Consider the following 25,050-nt stretch of genomic DNA (forward strand, 5'->3'; position numbering starts at 1 on the left):
AAGCCATAAATGATAGTGGCCGTCGTTTTTACATCCGTGAAATCGGAGAGTTACAATGTTACAATGGAGATCCGGCCCGGACTTCGCATCTAGGGTCGCCTTCAAGCTGGAAGGCCTTTTACCCTCTGGATTTGAAATTTGAATACAGCCCTGGTGGCTTCATGTGGAAGATTAAATTCAACATCCCTGGCGACAACAAGGTGGGACATATTATGTACGAGTAGCTCTTAAAGTCACGCCCTTTTTTTTGTTGAAATCGATTATCCGTTTTCATGGAAAATCTTCAAATATCTCATAAAATGACTAGGAATATTTACTTCCCAAGTTTGGAAATCAAGTCCGCCTGGTAATTCTACCCTCCGAAGTACAGCTGTAACCGAGACACACTAGTTTTGGTTGGACTTGAATTATTTGATTGAGACTCTCTGAGCCTTCATTATCATTTAATTGCGCTGTCAATTGCGCTCTTCTTGGCAAACTCTCATAAGGTCCGTGCACTTCTTTCTTTCCTTATTTACCCGCTAGCCTCAGGCTAAGGCAAGAAACTAGACTGCGTTACATCCCGGCTAATTACCATGGCTAGAACTGGTCAGAACCCTAGTCGTAGGGCAGAAAGGAGGCTTTTTGTGGGCAAGGGGTCAGACTTCGTGTAGTGCGTTTAGAAAGCCAACATGGTCGTCCTCGGGGGGCGGAACGCTTTTTCTGTACGGAACACGCAGGTAATAGAGGTATGTTCATCTCACGCTCGAAAACCTGAGGCACTCGCATTTTTATTTGCTAAAATGTCCCTGTTAGCTCCAAAACTAAACTTCAAAACTAAACTTGAGCTGGAATATCTCATGACTCCTGTTGCCTCTGGAGGCGACAATACTACTACGATTTTCAAGGAACATGGGTACCATGCCATTATTACGCGTTCCTATAGTGCCGATGTATTGGGATGATCTTTCTTAGCGTACTATGCGAAGTAAGTCAGTGCCAAAGCGATGTAGCAGTCGCTAGCGTTTTGGGGCCGAGTCTTGGAATATAGATGCTTAGGCGTTCTTAGTACTTGAAAGTAACGAATGGAATCACGATATCCAGGTCAAATGGATACTATGTCCTCAAATTACCGCTATACTTCCTTCTGGCCCCCTGGTTGTATAGGACGAATGTGGAAATCCAGTAATCACGACAAGTGGCCTCGGTTTTCATCGCCGTCTCGTATTGAGTTAGACTCAATTGCTTCCAATTCGAGCTGAGGAAAAGAATCTTTTGAGGTGCCGGTCGTGCCGAAGTCACAAAAGTTATTGAATGGAATTTTCACGTTCAGTGTACAAATAAAAAGCCTGTTTCCTCGTATTATTTGCAATAAATACAACCAAACATTCTATCCATTCATTCGTTAATCCATTCTTTTATATTTCTACTTTGCATTTCCTATGCACCTATTCTATCCACTGTTGGCCGCGCTGGCTAGCCAGTCCTGGCTGGTCAGTGCGTTGCCTTCGGAATTGGATGATTACTTTCGTTTACACCCCATCTCAACTTTATCTCGCCCTGCAACCGCCCATAGTAGTCCAACTGCTACTATCCATAGCGTGTTTCAATCCAACCCTGCACTTGTCCGGGCTGCCCTAAGCCATTGTCCACTGAGCTGTAGTGAAAGTGGATCCAACCCTAGCAACTGGACTGTTTATCACAGCGTTGACCGTTTATCATGGTGCAATGAAACCATGATGCTCGACTTTGTACTTTTCAACTCACTTTCCAGTGAGAACAGTCAAAAGAGCATCCGGGCCTGTGCTGTCAATTCTGACGATACGGCGCTTTCTATCAGCAGTGTCTCATGCGAGGCCTCTGCTGGTACCACTGTGAGCGTCACTGCAAGCTTACAAGTGGCCCAGACGAAGTCAAGTGGTTCTTCAAGTGAGGTGTCAGATATTGTCGCTGTAACTCAAGATCTCGAGAAATATGTCAAGCAACAAGCCTCTTGTAATAAGACCACTGCCTTTGCCACATCTGGCAAGGCCGCGGTTGGTATCTACGTTGGCTCTGAGATACAAAGACAGGGCTTGGTAGATACCGCTGTGAAAGAATTTGTCGCTGCATTGAAGGAAAGCAACTCGCCCGATACATTCCTCCTGAGACTCTGCGATGAAACTCGTAGTAGTCGTTATGGATTTGGAATAATTGCCGATGCTACTGGTGACATTGCTGCGGTTCAACATGCGGTCCAATCATGGACCAAGGGCGATTGTGTGACTTCTTTTGGAGACTCTTCAGACCGGAAGAATATCACCTTCTCTATGCAAGTCCCGCACCAAGTTCCGGCCTCCACAATCCAACCCTCTGCAAGTCATGCAGCTCGCTCTCTGCACCCTCGATCGATTTGTTCCACCGCTCAGGTTCAACTTGGACAATTATGTGGTGATCTAGCAACGGCCTGTGGTATTACCCTCTCTCAGCTCTATGAGTATAACTCAGGCTCCACCACATGGTGCAACAACTTGATACCAGGCCAGCATGTCTGTTGTACCTCAGGCACACTCCCTGACTATACGCCTTCAAAGTACTCCAACGGTACCTGTTATACCTATACCGTTCTGCATGACGATACCTGCCAGGGTCTATCAGCTGCCTATGACATAGATGCTGATGATATTGGAAAATGGAACAAAGAAACGTGGGGCTGGTTCGGTTGCAATGATCTTCAAATTGGGGGCTATATCTGCCTTAGCGATGGTTCCTCCCCTATGCCCGCTCCGGTCGCCAATGCTGTCTGTGGTCCTCAGGTCCCTGGCACAATAACCCCGCCCTCGGGCACAAATTTATCCACAATGAACGAATGCCCACTAAATGCCTGTTGTGATGTTTGGGGACAATGTGGCACAACAGACGAATTTTGTACCATCACTGAATCCAGTACTGGAGCACCTGGCACTGCGAAGAATAACACAAACGGCTGCATCTCGAACTGTGGAACTTCAATTGTCAAATCCGATGCCCCTTCAGAATTTAGGAAAGTCGCATATTTTGAAGGCTACGATCAAAAACGTCCCTGCCTGAGCGCCTCCGTGGTGAGCATTGCTACTAAAGACTATACACATGTTCATCTCGGATTTGCTACTATCACCTCCGATTTCAAAATCAATGTGTCCGATATCACAGGACAGTTCAATACTTTCGTCAATCTGGACACCAACTGGAAGAAGATTCTTTCATTTGGTGGCTGGGACTTCTCTACGAACTTGGACACATACGATAGATTCCGCCAGGCTGTGACTGAGGATAACCGTGCTACCTTTGCCTCCAACGTTGTCGCTTTTGTGGAAAAGTATAACCTTGATGGCGTTGACTTCGATTGGGAATACCCTAGCGAGCCGGATATCAAGTACATTCCGGCTGGTAGTTTGCAAGATGGTATCAACTATTTCATGTTCTTGAATGAGTTGCGGTTACAGTTCCTGGAATCCTCTAAGCCTGGAGCATCCATCTCAATTGCTGCCCCTGCCTCATTCTGGTACTTGCAAGGTTTCCCAATCCAGGCTATTGGCCAAATCGTCGACTATATCATTTTCATGACCTACGATCTCCATGGACAATGGGACTACGACAACAAAAACGCCCAGATTGGCTGCCCTGCCGGAAACTGCCTGCGATCCGCTGTGAATCTCACGGAAACCATTAACGCCTTGTCAATGATCACCAAGGCTGGCGTAGCTTCAAGCAAGATCATGGTTGGTGTCACTAGCTATGGCCGATCTTTCCAAATGACAACGCCAGAGTGCTATGACCCAATGTGCACCTACACTGGACCCGAATCTGGGGCATGGAAGGGTTCATGTACCGATACCGCTGGATATCTCGGCAATGCGGAGATTTACTACGCGCAGTCTACCATGTCCGACTCAATCTACTTTTTTGATGCGGATAGTTACTCCGACACGCTGAATTTCGGAGACACGCAGTGGGTAGCCTGGATGAGTGATGGAAATAAGGCGGTCCGAACAGCACTGTATGAGAGTCTCAACTTTGGTGGCACAACGGATTGGGCAGTGGATCTCGAAGGAGACGAGAGTACACTCGAATCCCAGTGCAAATCTTTGAGTGCAGCCACTGGATCTTCCTTCCCAAGTTGTACCTCCAAGACTTCCACTACGGGTTGTATTGCTGGCACTGGCGATGTTAACTACAAAGATTTGTGCGAGTTCAGTTGCCAGTACGATTTCTGCCCGAGTCCCATGTGTACCTGCACCGAGAAGGGTACAATTATTTCTACTTTAATTTCAGCCACTGGCAGCTACTGCCCAGTCTCCACTTTGGACACCAGTTATTCTGGCCTTTGTGCCTTCAGCTGCAAATATGGGTACTGTCCAGAAGACTATTGCGAGCAGATGACAAGCTCAACTTTCTACTCCTGCGACAACCCCATGTCATTGGAACTGCTTGATGCTAATTTCACAAGTGATGCAAGCTGTGCTGACGTTGGTGCCTGTAAGCCATTTTCCTTCATATTATCCTATTATTGGACAGTGCTCTTGCATTTTCATGTTGTGGAGGAACTGATTGCTGACCTTGTTCCACAATTTTAGCTGGGATCATCGACTCCTCTATTTGGGATAAAATAGGAACCACTCTTGCATTGTCCTCATACCTGGATGGTTATAATGGCGACGATTTTGTCATGGAAATGATAAACTCATTGAGCACAGGACAAAGTGTATCAGGGTGCTCTAGAATCGATGACGACGTATGTCAGGCACCAGACTGTACGACGACAACAGAGGGTACAGGTTGGAAGTATTGCACCGCTCTGTCGATTGCTAATCTCAACGGCGTGAGTCCATCCGAATTTCAATCTTTCTATACCGAGGTACCTTGTTTTGCTGACATGCCTCTTATCTCTCCTCTAGGTTATGCGAGCTCTTTACACAGCAACCGGTGATATGCCCTCGAACTTCAGCAACCTCGCAGAGTCCATGTACAAAGACTTCACTTGGCCACCACCTCCAGACATGAGCCTCTTCTGGTCAGAATTCTTAACAGCAATTAGTACAATGCTTGTGGTTGTCACCACTCTTACAGGAAATGTTGAGGTGACGGCAGCGGGTGCTTTCCTCGGAGGCATGGTCACCGAAGGTCTGAACGCAATTAATGACGTTGATTCGACCGCAGCCGACAATCTGAGTCTGTGAGTAATTTTCCAGGCAGGATGGCGAAAGAAGTAAAGTATATGCAGCTTATACTGACAACGTTTTATAGCACTGCCACTTCATGGTCGGGTGCCCTTCGAACTCAGTGGATTAACACCTGGAAAGACGATATTGTTAGAGGCAGCAAGAAGATGATTGACTTGTTCGACCATGGTGTCTTTTTGGATAAACGGAATATTCCTATTATCAGTCCAAAGGCTTCGAATCAAATCAGTGAGCTTGAAATTCAACAGCATATTCTGTTGTGATATGAGGCTGGTGCAGATCAGGAATCAAGCCGAACCATCGGAATTAACTCCGTGGTGTCTATACAGAAGACCAAGTTGATTGGAAATCAACTTGGCTACACGTTGTATATATAGCCTCATCTTTCCTCCTAGAGTAAAAACACAATTTAATACCTCTGAACTACATCAGGTTATGAGCCCGGCAGCAACTCTCGGGTGCCGTCTCTACTCATCTGAGATTCATCTTGACTATCTTAACTATATATCTACCCCGCTTTCACAACCATAACCATGTCTGCTCTGGTTCACGACTCGCCCGACCGAGCCGTCACGGCCATCGAGCCCCTGACAGGAAGCGACAACTTCGCAACCTGGAAACGCCTCATGACCTCCTACCTCAAGGCAAGGCAGGTCTGGGATGTCGTGTCGGGCGACCTTGAGCGCCCTGACTGCTCTTTCAAGTACGCCAAGCCCATTACGGCGGACATCCACCCCCTGGTGGAATCGCACCTCGTGGGGGCGGTGAGGCAACGCGCCATCGAAGCGCGCCTCGAAGTGGAGGTCCAGGCATTCGAGCGCCACCGTGAATGGTCGCGCCGCGAGGCCGAAGCCTACCACACTATCTTCCGGTATCTGTCCCCCCATATCAGTGTCCATGTCGCGGGGCTGGAGACATCCCGGGACCTCTGGAATGATCTCGAAGAACGGTACCGGCGGATGGAACTCGCCACGTTCTGCGAGCTGTTCGCTCAGCTGCGCGAGACCACCGGCGAGCGCTGCGGCAGTGCACGTGAATTCGTCGATCGTGTACGGATGCTAGTCCATCGATTGAATGCGATCGCCCCTGGTTCCATCGGTGACAAAGCGCACATTGCAATCCTACTGACGCAGATCGGACCGGAATACATCCTGATTGTGGATGCGATCCAAAATGACAAGGATCCTGTCAACCCGGCCAATATCGGCAACCGTCTAGCGAATGCTGAGCAGACAGTGCAGCGAAAGGACGCTGCGACATTCCCGCAGCGAGTCTCCAGCGGAACAAGCAACCCTTCCATCAATACGGTGCAGAAGAACACCAAGAAATGCAACTACTGCAAGAAGCGCGGTCATGTAGTTGCGGAATGCTGGAAGAAACAGCGTGAACAACAACCGCCCAGGGACCATGCCCTGAAGACCGAACGGAGTGTTTCCGGCTCACCAAGAAACAACATGCAAAATATACCATCAAGCCAGATGGAAGATCGGCAGGGCCCGCCGACTTTCAAGAGACCGCGGATCAATATCGTGAGGGCGAGGGTGACGACCCTTTATACCCACGCACCGCAACCCCGGTGGATCCTGGACTCGGCCGCCACCAGCCACATCTGCTGGGACCGCAGCTGCTTCAGCAGTCTTCGGCCTCATCGCGAGATGTTGGACACGGCGGGCGATCCAGTGGAAGCCGAAGGGATTGGTACGGTGAAGCTCACGCTCCGGGGGAAGTTCAACCAACCCCTGGTGTTAAAGAATGTATACTTCGCGCCACGCGTCGGGATGAACCTGATCAGCGTGCCGAAGCTACTACGAGACCGCTACTCGGTGGTGGCGCACCCGCAGAACGTCTTTGTGCAACGCCGAGGACGGACGGTGGGGACCGCCTACCATACGGAGGAGGATCTACTGATCCTGCGGTGCCATGTGAGCAAAAGATCCCGAGAGCGAGTCCAACTGGCGAGGGCGCCGGCGACCCATGACCATGCAGATTCCCTGGAACCGCAGGCGGTGGCCATGGACGTCGACGACCCTCAGGAGTCAAGTGACGTAGAATGTACAGCGTCAACCTCTGAACTCGGTGGTGAAGCTCGGATACTCGAAGCAGATGCGGGCACAGGAGTGGACCAGGCCCCCGAAGCGCTGTGGCACGCTCGGATGGGACATCTGAACCGGGGCGACTTGAGGGTGGTCCTCCGGCAGACTGGCACTCCGTACCGACCGCTGACACAGGCGCAGCTGCAGGCAACGCCGCAGTGCCCAGCGTGTATGTCGGGTAAGCAGCATCAGAAGAGGAACTCCCGTGCACGACGGCCACGTCTGCATTCAACGAGAATATTCGAATTGATCCATTCGGACATCATGGAGATGCCGATGGCCAAAGAGGGCTCCAGGTACGTGATCACCTTTACTGACGACTATTCTCGAGGCTCGTGGGCCTATGCCATGAGATGGAAGCATGAAGCGCTCCAGAAGTTCCGACAATTTGAGGCCTGGGTGCACCGACAGTTCGGCGCCCAGATCAAGAGGTTCCTCACCGACAATGGAAGAGAATACCTGCCGATCGGAACACACCTCGAAAGCCAGGGAGTTGAGTTCGACACCTCGCCGCCATACTGCAAAGGACAGAATGGACTGGCCGAACGCACCAACCGCACTATCCGGGAGCGGATCAACACGCTCCTGTCCGATGCGAACCTACCTCCTTCCTGGTGGTTCGAGTTAGTGGACACTGTGGTCTATCTGAAGCTGCGCGCGCCAGCTTCAATCCTCCAGAAAAAGACCCCGTACGAAATTATCTACGGGAAGCCGCCATCACTGTTACATCTACGACGGATTGGCTCCCGGGCATGGGTCTTAATCCCAAAAGAGCATCGAGCAAAACTCGGAGCGAGATCGTCTGAGTGCCGACTGCTAGGTTATTGCGAGCCGAATCAGTACAAGCTCTATGAAATCCATTCGGGAAAGACGGTCTTTTCCCGTGATGTCGAGTTCGACGAGAGGACCCCGGTGGCGCCACTCGTCGAGGGGGAAACAGGCAATGACCACCCGGACAACGCTCCTCCATCGCCCGTCTTTCCATCAATGCCGAGCTCAGCCAGTGGGCTACCTACACCACCTCCATCGCCATTACCTCTGTCAGGTGATAAAGATAAAACGCCATCTGAGCGTGACGAACAGACACCTCCAGTGGTCAATCCAAGCCAACAAGGAACCGACTTGACATCGGATCTTGGGTATTCAATCTATGGTCGCAGACGAAGACCGTCACGGCGCCTCCTGGAATCACTCGGCAAGGTATACTCGGCAGGCACATTGAACACTGCATCGGACAGACAAGTTGACCCGACGACCTTTCGTGAAGCGGTGTCTGGATCAAACCAGCTGGAATGGTGGGCCGCCATCCAGAAAGAATATGCGTCACTTCTCGAACACGGAACATGGGAAAAGGTCCCGCGAAAGGACGTTCCCGCCACAGATCATGTAATTGGGTGCAAATGGGTCTTCAAGACCAAAGCCAACGGAACGCGCAAAGCGCGATTGGTCATTAAAGGCTACCGGCAGAAACATGGTATCGACTATCACGAAACATTCGCCGCGGTGTCACGGATGGACTCCGTTCGCTGCATTGTTGCCAGTGCCGTGCTGCGCGGATGGAAACTTCACCAATTCGATGCGATCACCGCATTCCTTCATGGTGATGTCGATTCGTCTATCTATATGGAGCTGCCCGAAGGCTTCGAAGAACCAGGATATGTGTGTCGGCTGCGCCGCTCACTATACGGCCTGAAGCAGGCCCCGCGGATTTGGTACCAATGCGTCCACCGCGTCCTGGCTTCTCACGGCTTCACCATGGCCCAATCGGACAACTGTGTCTTCTACAAACCGGACTGTGTCGTTTGCGTTTATGTCGATGACTTTCTTGTTGCTACGGCAAACACGTACGAAATAGAACAAGTACGGCGGGCCTTGCAAACAGAGTTTCGCCTAAACGACCTGGGCACTCCACAATCGTTCCTCGGGATCCAATTCGACTATCACATCGATGGGTCCGTGTCTATTCACCAACACCAGTACATTCAGAAGATACTCTCCGACTTTGGCATGGAGACTTGCCAGCCGAAGTCTACGCCGATGAATCCCAAGCAAACCCTTAACCATCGTCCAGAGGAACCTCCAGACGAGGAAGGAAAAGCTCGGTATGCGACTGCCATCGGTTCGTTGATGTATCTCATGGTTGGCACGCGACCGGATATTGCATTTGCGCTGGGCGTGTTGAGTCGCTTCACGTCCCAGCCGCAATCGCATCACCAAGTCGCTCTGCAGCGATTGCTTCGCTACGTCAAAGCCACGCAATCTCATCGCATTACCTACCGCAGTGGGCAGTTGATCGGGTACACGGACGCCGACTTTGGGGGCTCCGTCGTCACTGACGGAGCATACTCCACCTCGGGCTATGTGTTCCAGCTTGCAGGGGCGCCAGTTTCCTGGTCGTCCAAGAGACAGGGGAAGTGGCCACGTCTACGACACATGCCGAATACATCGGGCAGTACAACGCTATTCTGCATCTGCAGTGGCTCCGCACTTTTCTAGCCGAAACGCAACTGTATCGGTCGCCGGTTACTAACATCATGGCTGACAACCAGTCCGCCATTGCGCTTTCTCGCAATCCCGAGTTCCACAAACGGACGAAGCATTTCAATGTGAAATTTCACTATCAGCGAGCGGTGCTGGATGCAGGCGAGATTCAGCTTCAATATATTCCAACTGGGGAACAGGCCGCGGACGGTCTCACCAAACCATTGGGACCTATGGCCTTTGCCAAGTTTTGTAGTCTCTTAGGCGTCGATGCTTCAGAGACCTCGAGACACACCGCGTGACAGCGCAGGCGCTCTTTCCACTTTATTTTCCCAACATGGGTTTTGAGTGGTTTTACTGAGGCCTGACTGCTCTGCGCGAGTCCAGTATCGCCCTGCTAGCAAAGCGATTCTGAGGGGGAATGTTGTGATATGAGGCTGGTGCAGATCAGGAATCAAGCCGAACCATCGGAATTAACTCCGTGGTGTCTATACAGAAGACCAAGTTGATTGGAAATCAACTTGGCTACACGTTGTATATATAGCCTCATCTTTCCTCCTAGAGTAAAAACACAATTTAATACCTCTGAACTACATCATATTCAACAGATCTTCGAAGCTACGATTGTCAATAAGTTGTGGAACGCGGACTCGGTCTTCCTATACTGCTATCCAATGGATGAGAGCACCTGTAAGGCTTTGATTCGTCAATCTTCTAACAACAGGGGAAACTTGCTGAATTATTTTCTAGTCAACGGTCATAAAGACAAGTGGAACGAGAAGCTCCAGGCTTGGGTGGGCCACGGTGATGGTTACGGGTGCTACTTACAAGGGTAAATATCCAGGCCCTTGCCACGGTCGCATTACTCTACTGACTTGATTCTGTGCAGAATAAGCGATTATAATGTCATTTTCACATATGACGACCCTCCTGGCTACAAGGTAAGATGCAAATACGTTGGGCACCTCAAAATGGCCTCGAATATCTACTAACTGTGGTGAACTGTCAGGACTTGGACACCGGAACTTATAACTTCACGATTGACCACGTCATCCAGGGAAGCTACAATAGCTTTGTGACTGGAGGATTCAATTATACTCCACCGGTGGATACAAATGTTGATACAACCTTGAAATGGTCTTATTCGGACATTATGGAGAGGAAGATCTACACTCAGCCGGGAATGTTCAACCTGTTGATTTGCGACCCGTCAGATGAATGGTCCATCTCCAAATTCTACGAGAACATGGACTATCCTGGATACGGCTACACTGCTAGGTAAGATAATACCGATTCAACTCCCCGGCCCTCGCTCCGTTAAATCATGCGACAAAAAACTGATCAAACATTTTATGCTATAGCGTCTGCGGTTGCCAAGACTATGAGGATAAAAACGGGAGGAAGTTCTCTGATTATCTTACTACCGGTACTGGTTGCTCTTGCGGTGAAAGTGCGGGCTGTTGTGTTGAGACTGGCAGTGTTGCGATTTGCCCGTCGTGAGGTGTATTATCTGGTTTTAGGTTATAAGTTATGACAAGCGGCCCGTGAGGATGATATTGTTAAAAACAGATAGACAGTGAAATGCTCCAAATTTGTCTACATATGAGTGTTCATGCATAGTCGAACGCTCTGGAATTTTTTTGATGATGGATTCAAGTGATGATCCACGGGAAACAGTGCAATTGAAGGCCAAGCTTCTACAGCTTTAGGGCTCATTTCTGTGCGCACAAAGGTGAATCCACCGTTCGTCTACAACCACCAAACGTCTGTGTGCAGCCATATGTGCTTCGAGTATAAAAGAGAATATAAATAAATGCAGCCCCTATCGACTTGATTCCACTAATCTCAATCCACTCCCCTCTGTCATTATTCTTTATATTCATTATGTCTTTACCAACAACTAAGAAAGCCACGCAATAAGGGTCTGTCACTCCTCAGGTAGAACATGAAGATTTCTTGAAGGACAAAATCATCAAGCACTTCTGCAAACTTACTTTGGATCCTGACTTTCGGAAAGCATCGTCGACTTCTAGTCGGGTCAAAGAGCAATAGGATTAAATCCAGACTCTATATGAAAAGCTAGTCAATTTGCAGAAGGACATTAAAGCTCAAAAAGAGAAGGAATTGGTTATGATTAGCATATTCTCTGCAGTGAATCAGAAGATAACCACCTAAAAGGAAATTGCAGAAAAAGTAATTATTTCCCTTTCGCTTCTAATAGCCAGGATCTATTAATAAAGCTCCCAAATACGCGGCAAGAGTACGAAGGGAGCAATGATAAGAGAGGACTTGCAATGTTCAAAGGACATGGTTGAACTTCTGAAAAGTGTTGTTCGGCGAGTCATGCAGGCGGCTGAACGTGAGAAAAGTATTCCAGATGTTTATTGAGAATCGTTGGATTCGGAAGAAGAATTTCTGGATACTGTTTTAATGAAACCGCAGTTTTAAGAGATTAATTTAGAGAATTATGTTTTCAGCGTTTCCTTGTTTGCCACAAAAAGAAGATTCAGTAAGGGTTCCATGATAGGCTCCCAGTCTCGTTGGCTACTTCGAACTCAAACGTAAGAAAGACCACTTTGAAGGGAAATTGGCCTTGCGCAACTCGAGGAGATAGAATTCCTCTTTCACAAGCTGGAGTAGGATTCTTCTGCCAGTGTCAAGCTCCTTCGCCTGTTTCTGCAACTGGCGACGCTTCCTTCGGACAGCTGCTTCCTCCCCAGCGATTTGTTCTAGTTGTTCGTGTGAAAGGTTGTAGATCCACGAAGAGGAGAACAATTTCATCGGTGCGGCAGGTCCAGGTCGCGCTACCAGGGAAAGGCGTATCCGAGAGAAAAGCAGGCAACTATGTGGAGAAAAGCAATGCAATAACTCAATCTGATGTAACTTCATTACGCCCCTTTGACCGATCCTCTGTTCACCGCGGCACAATGCGCTTCTCAACAGAAAAATTATTCCGCAAAGCGCACGAAGGGCGTGAAGGGACACTTGGAATTACCCATGAAGACACTCTTGACTCGATTTATTGGCTTGGACGTTCTCTGTATGAACAAGGAAAATACACAGCCGCAGAAGAAATGCTCCGGAAAGCTATCGGTGGGCAAGAGATCACTCTTGGACCTGCTCATAATGATACCCTTGACTCGATTTTTTGGCTTGGAAATTCACCGTATAACCAAGAGAAATACACAGACGCAGAAGAATTGCTCCGGAAAGCTGCTAATGGGCAAGAGATCACTCTTGGCCCTTCTCATGAAGATACCCTTTTCTCTATTCATTGGCTTGGACGTATTATATATTGTCAGGGAAAATACAAAGCTGCAGAGAGAAAGTTCCGAGCAGCATACAAAAGGCAACAACAGACCTTGGGTCATGCAAATGCGGATACAAGGAATTTCCTGTCATGGATGAACAATGCTAAGGCAATGGGCCGCCGTAAATATTGAATGCTTCTTGTGGACTCTCCAAAGACGGACTGCCATTATCGTTCTTAGTATGGGTTGGATTTGTGCATCAGAAAGTTGAGACTAGTACGCCAATCTAGTGTAATCCCAACATACCAAACAATTGTTGTATATATTCGTTGGTGTCTAATCGTGCTATTTTGAACCCATCATTCTCGATGACATAAATAATCTAGATGCACGAAGATGCCATCATCATTTTCTTCTGCACTTCGCCATTTTTCTGTATTTACTATGGTGTTTTACGTGTCCCACTTAGCCGCGTGTCCCATTGACCCGTGAATTTCGTTGGTTAATTAAGTTGGGTGACGAGGTAAAGCATTCCAGACAGAGTACTTGATTGGGTCGCCGCGGGGCGGCCCGGTGCGGACGCGTAACCTAAGAGAAATTAGTCGTGAGTGTCGAATCTAATATTAACTGCATCGTGACGGTAGCGGAGGGCAATCGTCTTGACCGCTGTTCTTCAAAATCTCAAGTTGCATCATGTACTCCGTAGAGGGGCGGTGGAAGCTCAAGCCACTATCTATTAGGCATAAATGTAGATCCACTCGGGCAGAATGCTGTGAAGTTTTGATGGTTTTTTGTCTTATGTGTTCCTATAACCATGAGGTAGACTACTTATTGATGAGGCCAGGAGATATGGAAAACGAATCATCAGAAGGTGATGTCATTATTCGCCTGCCTAATAAAGAAGATGGTGTTCCTGATGTCCTCTTATATGTCGGAAATCAAGAATCAGCTGTTCTTGACGAGGCTTTAGATAGTCTACCGTGGTCGTCCCTATCATGGTCTATTTATTGGGGACTACGTGATATCCTCACTGCTTACTCAAAGCAGAGGATAGATCACCACCGGAATCGCCTAGCAAACACCTTACGTGTTGCGGTATTGAATCGATCCGAAAAGCTCATTGCTAGAGGATGGGACTCCCGATTTGTCAGTTGTGAAATGGCAGATATGGTATCAATTGCCGTTCTTGTAGGATAGGGGAACTCAGGGGATACTGTTCGTGTCGTGATAGATATAGCGGTAGCCCTATGGGACGGAGATATATTGGCTCTTGATGAGACGTACTTCTGGAGAGAGCTATTTTCTGATTCTGATTCTTTAATCTTGAGCCCAATAGCTATTATTATTTTTATTTAATATTTTATCTTAGAATAGAGTAATGATTTAGATTACTAGATGTACTATGATTTACTATTGGAGCTGTACCTTGGCTTAACTAACGGAATTATCGTAAACTTCTATCTGGCTTAGGTTTCCTATGCTTAAGTAGACTATATTGATAGGATTGGTTTCTTAAGGTAAGCTTGACTAGGTGGAGTAGATGTACTAGCGGGCGGGGTGAGGGAAGGAGAAGAGAAATACTGTTACTTGTCTCTTTAAATGATGATCTTAATTCAATCTTTTGTACTATCCTTCCTAGTATTATTTAACTCTGTTCCTGATCTTAGAGATAAGTAGGCGGTAAGTCTTAAGTTTATCACTATCTTATCCGATGTATATGTAATAGCCGGTAAATTCTTTCAGGAATTAGTTTATTATTTATATCGATGTACAGAGATATCTGTTAGAAATGATGACTGGTATGTGCTGTATAGGCTGATGAGGAAAATCGAAGTTACTAAGCAGACTAAGTTCTAAGTTAATAGGTGCTAAGCGGTCCTCCCTATATAATTTGTAGAAACCTACTAGTTATAGGTTCTATATAATTCTACTAAGCTTTTGTAGGTAATGTGTAATATTATGTAGGAAGTTACAGTCCTATACAAAGTATATTTTACAGTGTACCCAGTTTAATGTAATATACTTAAAATATAATCTACATTAAGGGCTTAGTAGTGGGGCTGAGAAAGAGAATCTTGGTATATACTAGTTAAGGTAATTTCGAGAATTACTGTATAGTACTAAGACAAGTAACGACTCTTAGATCCCCGTGGTGTTGGCTAGGAACCTGTGAAAACCTTGTCTGGGTAGTATTTACAGAGCTAAGAAGAGTTACTATTAGCTAGCACTGTCTTCTAGCTAGGGCTATAGCCAGAGCGAGAGCTTAGGGGTTAGGGGCTATGACCCTACGTAACAGATAATAAGGGAATACTTTGAAAACTACCTGATACACGACTGTGAAACTGATCCCATAATCAGTATATACTAGGGTTGTAGGATAGGATACCCTTGGGGTACTCTTAGGTTGCTCTATTAAAAGAAGGATATTACTGGGTTAAAGACACAGAAATGATATAGTCAAAATAAAAGTATAAACGATATAGCACGATCCGGCATGCTTAAATCTATACAGAGAATAACAAGGTACTTTAGTTAGTAGGAGGGGTAATACTGTGTTACTTAGCTGTTTTGATACAGAGAGAATATAACTGGGCAAACTCTTGTAAGATATAGTTGGTCTTATTAGAGAGATCTTACAAGGTAGCGTAAATTAGATTTGATAACCTGTGGGGTGTAGTATATAATGGAAGTGATGGAAGGCTGGGCAGGTGGACCATAGATACGACACTTTCTATATAGCTTGAGAGGACAGACGTACGTATTAGTCTACTGAGAGAATAGGATTCTGAAGATAGCTATTAAGGATGGAGTCTTTAGGGTGGCTATGGAAGTAGGCTTAAGGTATAAACTAGTATTAAATTGCGGAACCGGCTATGCTCCGTGAAGGATGCGGAAGAAGAATTAAAGGGGATGTAAGGTAGAGGATCTATATAGGTAGATTCTCTTACCTCTATAATATATTATCAGGCTTGCTTAGCTTAGGAATATAAATCAGTACTTACGTAGGGAGATATTCTAAACGAGTGAATATAGTACTTCTAGGGAAACACACCTGGTAGCTGCATAATCAATTATTGTGGAAAGAAGTAAGTATGCTAGCCTAACTCCGGACTGGTATAGTGAGACTTAACGGATATCTTTATCAAATTAATGTTGCTGAGACTGTTGAATACTTTCTCTTTTGATATTGGAAGTAGACTGTATACCGACAGGAATACTGTAATGTACTTACACTTACTAAGGTAATATATTCTTCTTTCTGGGCGGAAAGTTACTGTTAGTTGATTAGAACTGAATGCTGAATCTAGAAGTAGTGTAAGCCTTAATATAGTTTGTAATTGTTATAGGCTAACTAGACGCTACTTAACAATATTGACTAATATAAATAAATCCCTTTCTCTGAACTAACCCCTACCTACTACCTTGTACCAGAGACGGTAGATGTGCTTTAACTACTGAGAATAGGATATTGAATACTTGAAGAAATACTTTTAAGCTAGTTTACTAACAAAATTACTATCATATAAGGATCTAGTATAATAATAATAGCTAAGATAATATGTATAGAAAGTAACTATGTATAGACTGCAAGGAGATATTCTATATGTTAGGATATATATTGGTAGATTAGTAATAGTTACTCTTTTAGTTTAGCTACTAGGTGTTAATAAATTATGAGTGTATATAGTACTTTTCCACTATCTGTATTAGTCTCTTAAGCTATAAATTTTGAAACTAGCTTTCCTCTCTGATCCACCTAGAACCTATTCTAGGGCAAAGTTCTAGGGTCTCTATATCCACTATAACCTCTGTCCTATCTTAATCATAAGTTACTTACTATGTAGGGTGAGAAATAGATTGATAGTGTAAGAATATTGTAACGGGACAGGTCCCGATCTTCGGCCCAGGCTTGGCCTGTGCGATGTGATCTATCAGTTCCCCAGGATAGTTAGTCGCCATGGGTCGCCCCCTTTTTCTTACACTTCTCCAAGCCTTAGAAAAACAGCATGCAGGCACCGCTCAATTGAATCAATTCGGCTGTAGCCCTTCACATTTACGTAGTTTATCTAGTTAAATATCTACCTAGATAGTTCTCCTAAATCAGATATATATTAGGAGAACAGAGAATACTACTAGGAGCATCAAATCTCAATTGGTCCAACTATTTATAAGAACAAAATTAATCAGGTATATTCTGTTTGCAAAGGGAAAAATCACCAGTTAGTGGCAACATCACGAGGCTAATTCATGTACAGCAGTCAAACTAGCGTGTCGCGTTTTAATAAGCTAACTTACTCAGGCCACCTGAGTTACAATAGCCTAGTAAGCGACCTTGGGTTAGGGTCAGTGATCAGATCATGGTGCTCAGGGCAGGCTCACTGAGCAAATCAGGGTGCTTCGATCAGGCTCAGTGAGTGATCAGTTTGATTACATAGTGATCACTGATCAGCTCAGGCCGGTCAGGGGCGTGCTCAATTCTACTCAGGGAGTAAAAGCGGCGAGGGGGGTGAGCACTAGAATGGGAACGGAAAGCCAAGAATTGCCAGACATCATCCGGTATATATGTGCTTCGAATTATTCTTATTCTCTCATGAGATTGCAATTCAAATAGTAACACCTTTCTATCATCATAAATTTGTTCGAAATCTTCTTATTGTGATATACTGTTGTGAAGAGGAAACATGTGTCTGGTAGTATCATTGCTAGCTATCATAACAAAGGTACTCGGTGCTTGCTAGTAACTAACTAGGGCTTTCAAGTCTCACATGACTAGTAAGTAAACGCACTATATGCTTAACCCGTATAGCCATCTCTTTTCTTTCTGTTCATCATTCTCCCGTATACGCTCATGGCATTCCAGTATGATTAAAACTACTAATTATCCGCCAGAATATGGTTCTTAACCTCGAGATCATAAAATATCATTAAACTCTTGAGTACTCCCGCACCAATCCCTACCAAAATAGTAAACACTCGCACTTTCCTCTTTCAGAAATGATCATACCAGGTCCATTACCAGGGCCATGGATACTATCCAAGCTTAACCACAGACTCGGAGAGATACCTACAAGCCGAGCAACCATTTCTACCGCAATTCACCCGATGTCAATTTGAAGAAAACAGCCCAGTCCCAAGGTTGACACAGGTATTTCCAATCCACTCTTCCCCCACTCAAATATCATCGAATCGCTGACAATGATCAGCAAAAATGGTCTTTGAAAAAATGACCTCAGCCATCCAAAACCTCAATATCCGAAAAGCGTCGAAGATCACCCCCGGTGCTCACGGCCCGAGCACTGCCCTCAATCCAGCCTCACAACGTGAGTCCGCGGAGGGGCTCGATGATGCCTTTGATCGGCAGCAAGTGCCTCGACCACCACGCGATTTCTCAAAGCAGGTACCTTCGCCGGCGGCTCTTGCAGATATGAAAAAACCGCATCCCAGGTTGACACACAAGAACGTCGACAAGTTCGCGGACATGCAGATTGCCAAAGAGGCATACATGCTGGTCCACCCCTCGGAAACCAGGGTAATGGAATGGCTCGAGAAGGCTTCCCTGCATTAAGGGTACTATGATGATCATGACTTGGCATTGATTTTAATTTTCCATGTCTACAGCCGCGGGCATGTATCTAGGTTGTCATACTTCCGTCTCTTCTCTCATAGCACACCAGTACACACTTTCTTCATTTCGATGATCATCCCACCTTTTCTTTCTCTCCAAATATACCATAGCTCATGAGAATGGGTGAGAAGTTTCGTTGGCTATTGAAATCACGTCAATGAGATCAAGTTAGTACGGTTGCCACGAAAGTAAATGTAGGTGGCTGTGGCATTACTTTTACTCCTCAATTCCCTGGTAAACATAATTCATCAATTTCCCATCCCAAGGTTATAACCCCGCCATTTATTATGTACAATATCCTTCCTTAAGCGTGAAACCGCTTCCATTCAAGAACCCGAAACTTCAACAGGCGCCTGCTCAAGCCACGCCCACTCCACACCAACCCTCCCCAAATCAACATCGGCAACCTTCCGAAACACAGTCTCCGTAACATCCAAATCAGTCTCCTTACACCCAACACACCGATCAACGACCTTAACATCAACACTAACCCCATCACGCCTGAGCCTCAACTTCATCCCACAAAGCGGATTCTCATTCGGATTCGACCCCGTCGAAGCAGCGTCAAACAGAACATGCGAGACAGCGCAGATCAAGTCGGTCTCGGAATTCGTGTACCCGCACGATCCAAGGCCTGGATTGTAATAAGTGAGGTCGCCGCTATACGGGCCACCGTGCGCAGTGGGCAGGGCGAGATTAGAGCTTGAACTTGAGTTTCTTTCGCTGTTAGAATGGATGGATCGTATTGACCGAAATGGAGAAATGCTCACTTTTTCCCCACGGTCAGGCCTACCGCGAGACCTATTATCAGTGCGAGGAGAAGTATGCCAGCGACGGCGGCGAAGATGAGATATTTGCGCTTTTGCCTTTGCGGTGCGTTGTGGTACCAATTGAAGCCTAAGAGAGTGCTGAAGGTGGCCCCTAGTCCGGCTAATTTGGGTTTGCTTGCTGTTTCTTTGGTTGAGTCGGTGCTGGGCGCTGTTATTGGTGTTGGGACGGGTTTGCGCTTTGGCATCGAGGTCCGGAGATCGTGCGCATTGTCGTGTGGAGCTGATGGGTCTGATATTGGAGACACGGGGGGATTCAGGGTCCATGGTGGAGTGCTGGGGGTGTTTCTCTGGGGTGTCCATTGCGCCGGCAATTCATAACGGGGTTGAAGCGGGAAGTGGTGCGGGTGGCAGGCAACAGTGGAGTTGTGGAGAACACGACCAAGCAGGTCTTCGATTTTCGACTATGAGAGCTTAGAGTCGAGTGTGATATAGGGAGAGTGGCGGGGAGTTGAAAGAGAAAAGAAATGAGAGAAAGGGAAAGGTGGAGACGGGCCGTTTGCCGCTGCTCTTTAAGTTGGGTTGATTGGGTTCAGGGGCATACAACACTAGACTAGACTAGACATGCATGCACCAGATAGACAGCTTCGTCTGATTCGCCCATTAATTGCCCGCTAGTGCAGGCTCAATCACAATTGGCGATCCTTGATTATGCCCCGCCCTCGCAGCTTAATTGGCCCCCGCTCCTATCATATCAACCGTACAATTTACCTTGAAAGACAAATCATTGTTTGATGAATGCGGACTTCTAAACTTCTCGAATCTCAAATCGAGATCTTTCAAGGCCTATCTAATTTTCTCCTTTTTATTTTCCTGTCTGTTGCTGTACTCTTATTTTCAACTCCCATAAGACAGGTGTTGAGACACATGCCTCAACATCTCCAGATTGACCTATATCAACCTCCTCCTTTGTCTCTTCTGTGAGGACCTCAGGCATAGCGCTACGGGATACGCAGATCGAGCAACTTATTGATTGTAGATGTAGTGAACTCGATGGGTATTACTATTTGGCGTTGGTGTCTTGGTTGTGTGGCATCCGCCTAGGCACCACGCCTACACCGTACAACTGTAGCTTAAAGTAGTTACTTATCTCTCTTCTTCTTCCTCTCTCCTCAATCTCATTACTTTCATCCTATTCTACCACCCTTCACCATCTTTCATCCTTCATCCACCGTGGCTGTCCTCTTCAACAGTGTACTGGCCGAATTCAACGGGTTTATCCGAGACACCAAAGCCCCATATTCTGACCTGTGGATAAATGAGTTGAAGAAAGGCAGCACTGACGCCTTTGTCGCCTTCGTTTTAGGGCAAGCTCCGAATCTCCGATATCTCTACATAGGCCCTCCATTCAGTCAATCGAATGAATTGACGGGTATGGTCCTTCGGTCGAGACTTTTTGAGCGGCCGGTAGATCTACACCACTATGACACGACACTCTACTTCCAGCATCTTGAAGAGGTGACATTCACGCAAGATTACAACGGAAATAGCCAGATGACACAGTACAAAAATCCCCCACACGTTCAGCTATTCTTCTATCTGCCTAAGATCAAGCACTTGTCAATCTCGATGGACACTGTGGCTACATGGACCTGGCCTACCCCAAACCGGCCAAATGTGTCAACTATTAGATCACTCGAGTTGGCCGACCTCCGAGGGAAAACCTTAGCACCATACTTTTGGTCACCCGAAATGTTAAAGGACTTCGCTGGAAATTTTGTTTCGATGGCGGCGAACTCAGGGGCGTCAAGCCAGCTGATACATACGTTGTCGATCTCAACTGCATTGCTAGTGCAATCTGTCTTCTTCGCGATACGTTAACTCATTTGACAATTTCACCTACTGATATTGTAATTTGGGCGAAGGTCCCGAGTACCATGTTGGTGAGGGGCTCATCACATGCGCTAGTCGACGTGGAAAAGGTTAAGAAACTTGAAATCCCACGGGTGTTTGTGGCAGGGTTTAAGCAAAACTTGACCGAGCGCTTGCAGGATTCGATGCCGAGGAATGTCGAGTTTGTGACTCTCACATACGATTTGACATATGCAAAGATGGCAACATTCTTATGTGAGCATGATGGAATTCTCAACATGCTTAAATTTTGGCTGGTGGACTGGAGATCATGCACGCCAAATCTTAAAAGGGTTGTTTTTCAGTTCGCGGGGATTAGTGACTGTTTCACAAACTGGTGCTCCGTTCTGAGAGATAACTTCAGCATGCTAGATGCTCGAACTGAGGTTTTGCTTAAGGTTGTTTGCTACTAGATGGCTTGAGGGTTATTGCGAGTGATGCTAGGAAGAAGGTCCCCAGCCACCATCTTCTGAAGAAAATAAGGATAAAATTCTACTTAACATTCTCTTTCTGATGATTTACCCAGTTCATGAGGTCTCTTCGAGTACTAAGTCTCAAAATTTGTTTTGAATGATTCTCAGAAGGGTAAAGCCCCTAGGGGAGATCCCTCGAAGCGAATGTAACGACACAAGAATAGTTCCGCAATCGCGAGCTCTAAAGGTCATTCCCTGGCAGAATCCCTTTCGATTATTTTGCGAGTCTCATTTTACAATACTGCATATGAGGCAGCGTGGATCACGGTGTGGGGTTTGTCCCAATCAACTGTTTCTGACTTTAGCGGCTCTGCGCCGTCTACAGAGCCTCAAACCCCACAATATGCAAGTTGGGTTCATTCCGGAAGTAAGCCGTCGCCCCCATTGGAATGCGATCATTCTCGATATAAAGCGTTTGCCCAACACCCACAAACACGGTGATCACTCCAAATCCGTCGCGCCGAGTCCACAGCGGGAAAGCGGCCGTCAATGGCTTCTGGCTCTTTATTGCAGCCGGGAGCGTCTTTCGCGTTACAGGGGGCGTAAATGACTGTTCGGTTTATATGAGCATTGATGAGCTTCTGACACTTCATGGGAATGCGGTAGAAGCACTTACCGTAGTTGATAGGTCGAAACCGACACCTGTGGTGGAGATGTTCAAACCAGCCTCGGTCCATAGGCGGGATGGTCGGTACTGTGATACAACGACTGTTATGGCCTCGGTGTGCTCATTTACCACCCATATACAAGCGGGAATGCCCTTAATTCGATTGATTGTCCGGCTTAAGTATCCCTTTTGATTCGAATGTTAGACGGAAATTCGGTGATATCAAGGTGGGAGTTGGTGAACGAGGTGAACAAAGGCGACTCACTCTAGACGCTGGAAGGAGATGTGGGGGCAATTCTGGAAGGTCTTGAGCTTCACTGAGCATCGACGGAATAACAAATTCATTTTCATCATCAAATGGTTTATTGCACTTGTCCAGTAACTGTTGTTGTCCTGCCGGGCTATCAGAGTGTGGACTCGCGGCCTGCTCCCGTGCGAACACAGTAAGCGGAATATGGACAATGTCGTAAGCAGTTTGATCCATTCCATTGTCATCCTCCACATTTCTCCGCTCACCTCGACACATTTGATACAATTTGCGCTCCAATTTTGAGACAACTGTGCGCTGGGAGCTGACGTGGGGATCAGAGACCGCGCGCAAGTCCACCGGGGAACTCGTGATGAAAACCAGTAGATGCTCGTTGATAGGACGGGTTCGGGGTAAGTCAGCTGGCCAAGAAACCCTGAGGCCTTCTAGAACACCGAATCGAGTTTTTCGAAGTCAGTGTGAGCGTTGTGGAGGAAGCTCGATTCCAAGGGGACTGGACTTTGATATCAGAGATATCTTGCCCTGGACATTGATGTACAGGATGCTCACATAGGCAGTGGTCGTGCCATCATTTCGAAGGGATATGTATATTCTTTGGTCCTCGTTGAGATGATCGCGCCCTGATCCAGTCAGTACCTTTGTCGGCTGATGATTCTCGACCAGTCCGACTTTGATATCAACCTGGTGGCTAAACTGCTCATCAACACTGTTGTTGTGGAAGGCAAGGAGATTTTGAGCACAGGCCAGACGATCTGCATCTGCCACGACTGCTTGGTATATATGGTCTGTGTCTGTGGGGCAATCTGGATCAAGAAAACGTGTCGTAAGCTGAATTCCATTCTGAGACTGGATGCCGATGAAATTTTCCCGGTGATATACCGAGATGAGAGCACTGCCTTTTTCATTCTCGTCCAGAAATCTAACGAAGCGGGATTGGTGAACGTTAGGACTGATAAATGGTAGAACCGACTCAGGCGCTGATATAGGCCACCGGTAACGAGCACTCTGCTGCAAAAAGGCCAGGGCTCCTTCGGATGGAAGTTCTTGCGCAGGGTTCGAAGTCGTCTGAGACAGCTTTCCTTCAGCTTCGAAGGCATTCACATTGATAATTTCGCACGAGGCTATCTGCCTTTCTCTCGAGAAGTATTCGACATCTAGGCCTGTAACAGCATAAATGTCCCCTTCCGAGACATGCGCAACACGCCCAGCTTGGAGCACGGGTCGGCCATCCTCGATTTTGAGGTGAATGCCGTCTGAAATGACCTCTTCAAGAGAGAAATGAAGGCGAGTATGTGGACCCTCCACCCGTGGATGCTGACGAGGGAAATCTTTCTGGACCAGATCTTGAACTCTTAAGATACTTGTTCGCCATGGAATCCGATGATTGTGTGTCTCGCCCAGAACCTGAGCGAGTGCCGAGGTAAAAGACCCCATCCACCTTCCCTCCCTGTCCTGAACCTCCCAAGCTGTTTCAGAAGGAGCTGTCGCTACTACACGAACTGCATCCGGGTCTTCATCCCACTTAATAGGACATGATTCTTTCGGGACACTCTTTGCATAAGTAGTCAGGAACTGAGCGACATCCTGATAGCGTACGGATGGGACCTGCTTGGGCCCTGCCGCTTCCCCGTATCCTGGTGCTCGAACCATTCGTCCTGAATAGCAACAGTCGAGAATGACGGTGACATTGCGAGTTTGCGCGGTGGTTGAGCGAAGAAGCTGCGCGAGTTCGACATCAAGGATTCCATTGAAGCCACCTGAACTGGGGTCCTCAAAATCTACAGGCACGAGAAACTGGTGACGCCACTCCTTTCCATCTTCCTGGTTGACTGGAGACTCCACGATGCCCCCATGTCCCGAGTAATATATGGCAACGAAATCTTCGGAGGAGGTCAGCGAGATGAGATGCTGCCATGCCTCCAGGATGCCTTTTCGCGTTGCTTGGGAACCGTGGCAGGACATGACTTGAAAGCCGTACTGTGCTAGCACTGATTGCATACAGCGCCCATCGTTCTCGGTGCCTCGGAGATCTCCCCACGGGCTGGTAATGACCAGGGCTCTCTTTGTCTGTGTCATCGTATCATGAGAACCAGAAAGGTCAGTTCTTCCAACCAAATAGGGCAAATCAAGAAAGCAGCGGCGCGAGGATGGGTTTTCTTCTTCGCATGTTGGAGTCTTGAAAGATCAAACACACGCGATGCAACATGACGTGGCACTAATAGAGACACGGCTTCATTCGCTATGAGGGCGACCCTGGCACGCATATCGCCTTTAATTGGATGCCTTGCCGTGACCCTTGAATGCAGGCAGCCATTCAGCCGCACTAATGGATCTTGCAACGTAAGTGCTCGCCCGCAAAACTCGCTCGGTATTTCTTCACGTCCCGATCTTGA

At 47.1% G+C, this 25,050-nt stretch overlaps 10 protein-coding genes across 10 annotated transcripts; 6 read left to right on the plus strand and 4 right to left on the minus strand.

The window, feature by feature from the left end:
- Positions 1–1,715: 1,715 nt before the first annotated feature.
- On the plus strand, positions 1,716–4,574 carry N7533_008709 (uncharacterized protein; the record flags this gene model as incomplete). The annotated part of the gene is made up of 1 exon (XM_057105359.1): positions 1,716–4,574. One exon carries the CDS (start codon positions 1,716–1,718, stop codon positions 4,572–4,574), a length of 2,859 nt encoding a protein of 952 aa, XP_056956808.1.
- Positions 4,575–4,666: 92 nt separating this feature from the next.
- Positions 4,667–5,177, plus strand: N7533_008710 (uncharacterized protein; the record flags this gene model as incomplete). Its single annotated transcript, XM_057105360.1, has 2 exons — positions 4,667–4,819; positions 4,896–5,177. 2 exons carry the CDS (start codon positions 4,667–4,669, stop codon positions 5,175–5,177), a joined length of 435 nt encoding a protein of 144 aa, XP_056956809.1.
- Positions 5,178–5,713: 536 nt separating this feature from the next.
- N7533_008711 (uncharacterized protein) lies at positions 5,714–9,769 on the plus strand (the record flags this gene model as incomplete). Its single annotated transcript, XM_057105361.1, has 1 exon — positions 5,714–9,769. One exon carries the CDS (start codon positions 5,714–5,716, stop codon positions 9,767–9,769), a length of 4,056 nt encoding a protein of 1,351 aa, XP_056956810.1.
- Positions 9,770–10,428: 659 nt separating this feature from the next.
- On the plus strand, positions 10,429–11,036 carry N7533_008712 (uncharacterized protein; the record flags this gene model as incomplete). Its single annotated transcript, XM_057105362.1, has 4 exons — positions 10,429–10,444; positions 10,505–10,586; positions 10,644–10,695; positions 10,764–11,036. The coding sequence occupies 4 exons, from the start codon at positions 10,429–10,431 to the stop codon at positions 11,034–11,036; spliced, it is 423 nt and encodes a 140-aa protein (XP_056956811.1).
- A 1,262-nt stretch (positions 11,037–12,298) lies between these two features.
- On the minus strand, positions 12,299–12,535 carry N7533_008713 (uncharacterized protein; the record flags this gene model as incomplete). Its single annotated transcript, XM_057105363.1, has 1 exon — positions 12,299–12,535. One exon carries the CDS (start codon positions 12,533–12,535, stop codon positions 12,299–12,301), a length of 237 nt encoding a protein of 78 aa, XP_056956812.1.
- Positions 12,536–12,681: 146 nt separating this feature from the next.
- N7533_008714 (uncharacterized protein) lies at positions 12,682–13,197 on the plus strand (the record flags this gene model as incomplete). Its single annotated transcript, XM_057105364.1, has 1 exon — positions 12,682–13,197. The coding sequence occupies one exon, from the start codon at positions 12,682–12,684 to the stop codon at positions 13,195–13,197; it is 516 nt and encodes a 171-aa protein (XP_056956813.1).
- A 5,032-nt stretch (positions 13,198–18,229) lies between these two features.
- On the plus strand, positions 18,230–18,571 carry N7533_008715 (uncharacterized protein; the record flags this gene model as incomplete). Its single annotated transcript, XM_057105365.1, has 1 exon — positions 18,230–18,571. The coding sequence occupies one exon, from the start codon at positions 18,230–18,232 to the stop codon at positions 18,569–18,571; it is 342 nt and encodes a 113-aa protein (XP_056956814.1).
- A 386-nt stretch (positions 18,572–18,957) lies between these two features.
- Positions 18,958–20,062, minus strand: N7533_008716 (RlpA-like double-psi beta-barrel domain-containing protein; the record flags this gene model as incomplete). Its single annotated transcript, XM_057105366.1, has 3 exons — positions 18,958–19,354; positions 19,402–19,862; positions 20,033–20,062. 3 exons carry the CDS (start codon positions 20,060–20,062, stop codon positions 18,958–18,960), a joined length of 888 nt encoding a protein of 295 aa, XP_056956815.1.
- Positions 20,063–22,101: 2,039 nt separating this feature from the next.
- On the minus strand, positions 22,102–22,915 carry N7533_008717 (uncharacterized protein; the record flags this gene model as incomplete). Its single annotated transcript, XM_057105367.1, has 3 exons — positions 22,102–22,332; positions 22,399–22,575; positions 22,655–22,915. The coding sequence occupies 3 exons, from the start codon at positions 22,913–22,915 to the stop codon at positions 22,102–22,104; spliced, it is 669 nt and encodes a 222-aa protein (XP_056956816.1).
- A 195-nt stretch (positions 22,916–23,110) lies between these two features.
- On the minus strand, positions 23,111–24,733 carry N7533_008718 (caspase family protein; the record flags this gene model as incomplete). Its single annotated transcript, XM_057105368.1, has 1 exon — positions 23,111–24,733. The coding sequence occupies one exon, from the start codon at positions 24,731–24,733 to the stop codon at positions 23,111–23,113; it is 1,623 nt and encodes a 540-aa protein (XP_056956817.1).
- Positions 24,734–25,050: the final 317 nt, after the last annotated feature.

Source organism: Penicillium manginii (assembly GCF_028828005.1).
Source record: "Penicillium manginii strain IBT 31320 chromosome Unknown utg000006l:1.0-4164085.0:1.0-4166146.0, whole genome shotgun sequence".
Taxonomy (NCBI): Eukaryota; Fungi; Ascomycota; class Eurotiomycetes; order Eurotiales; family Aspergillaceae; genus Penicillium; species Penicillium manginii.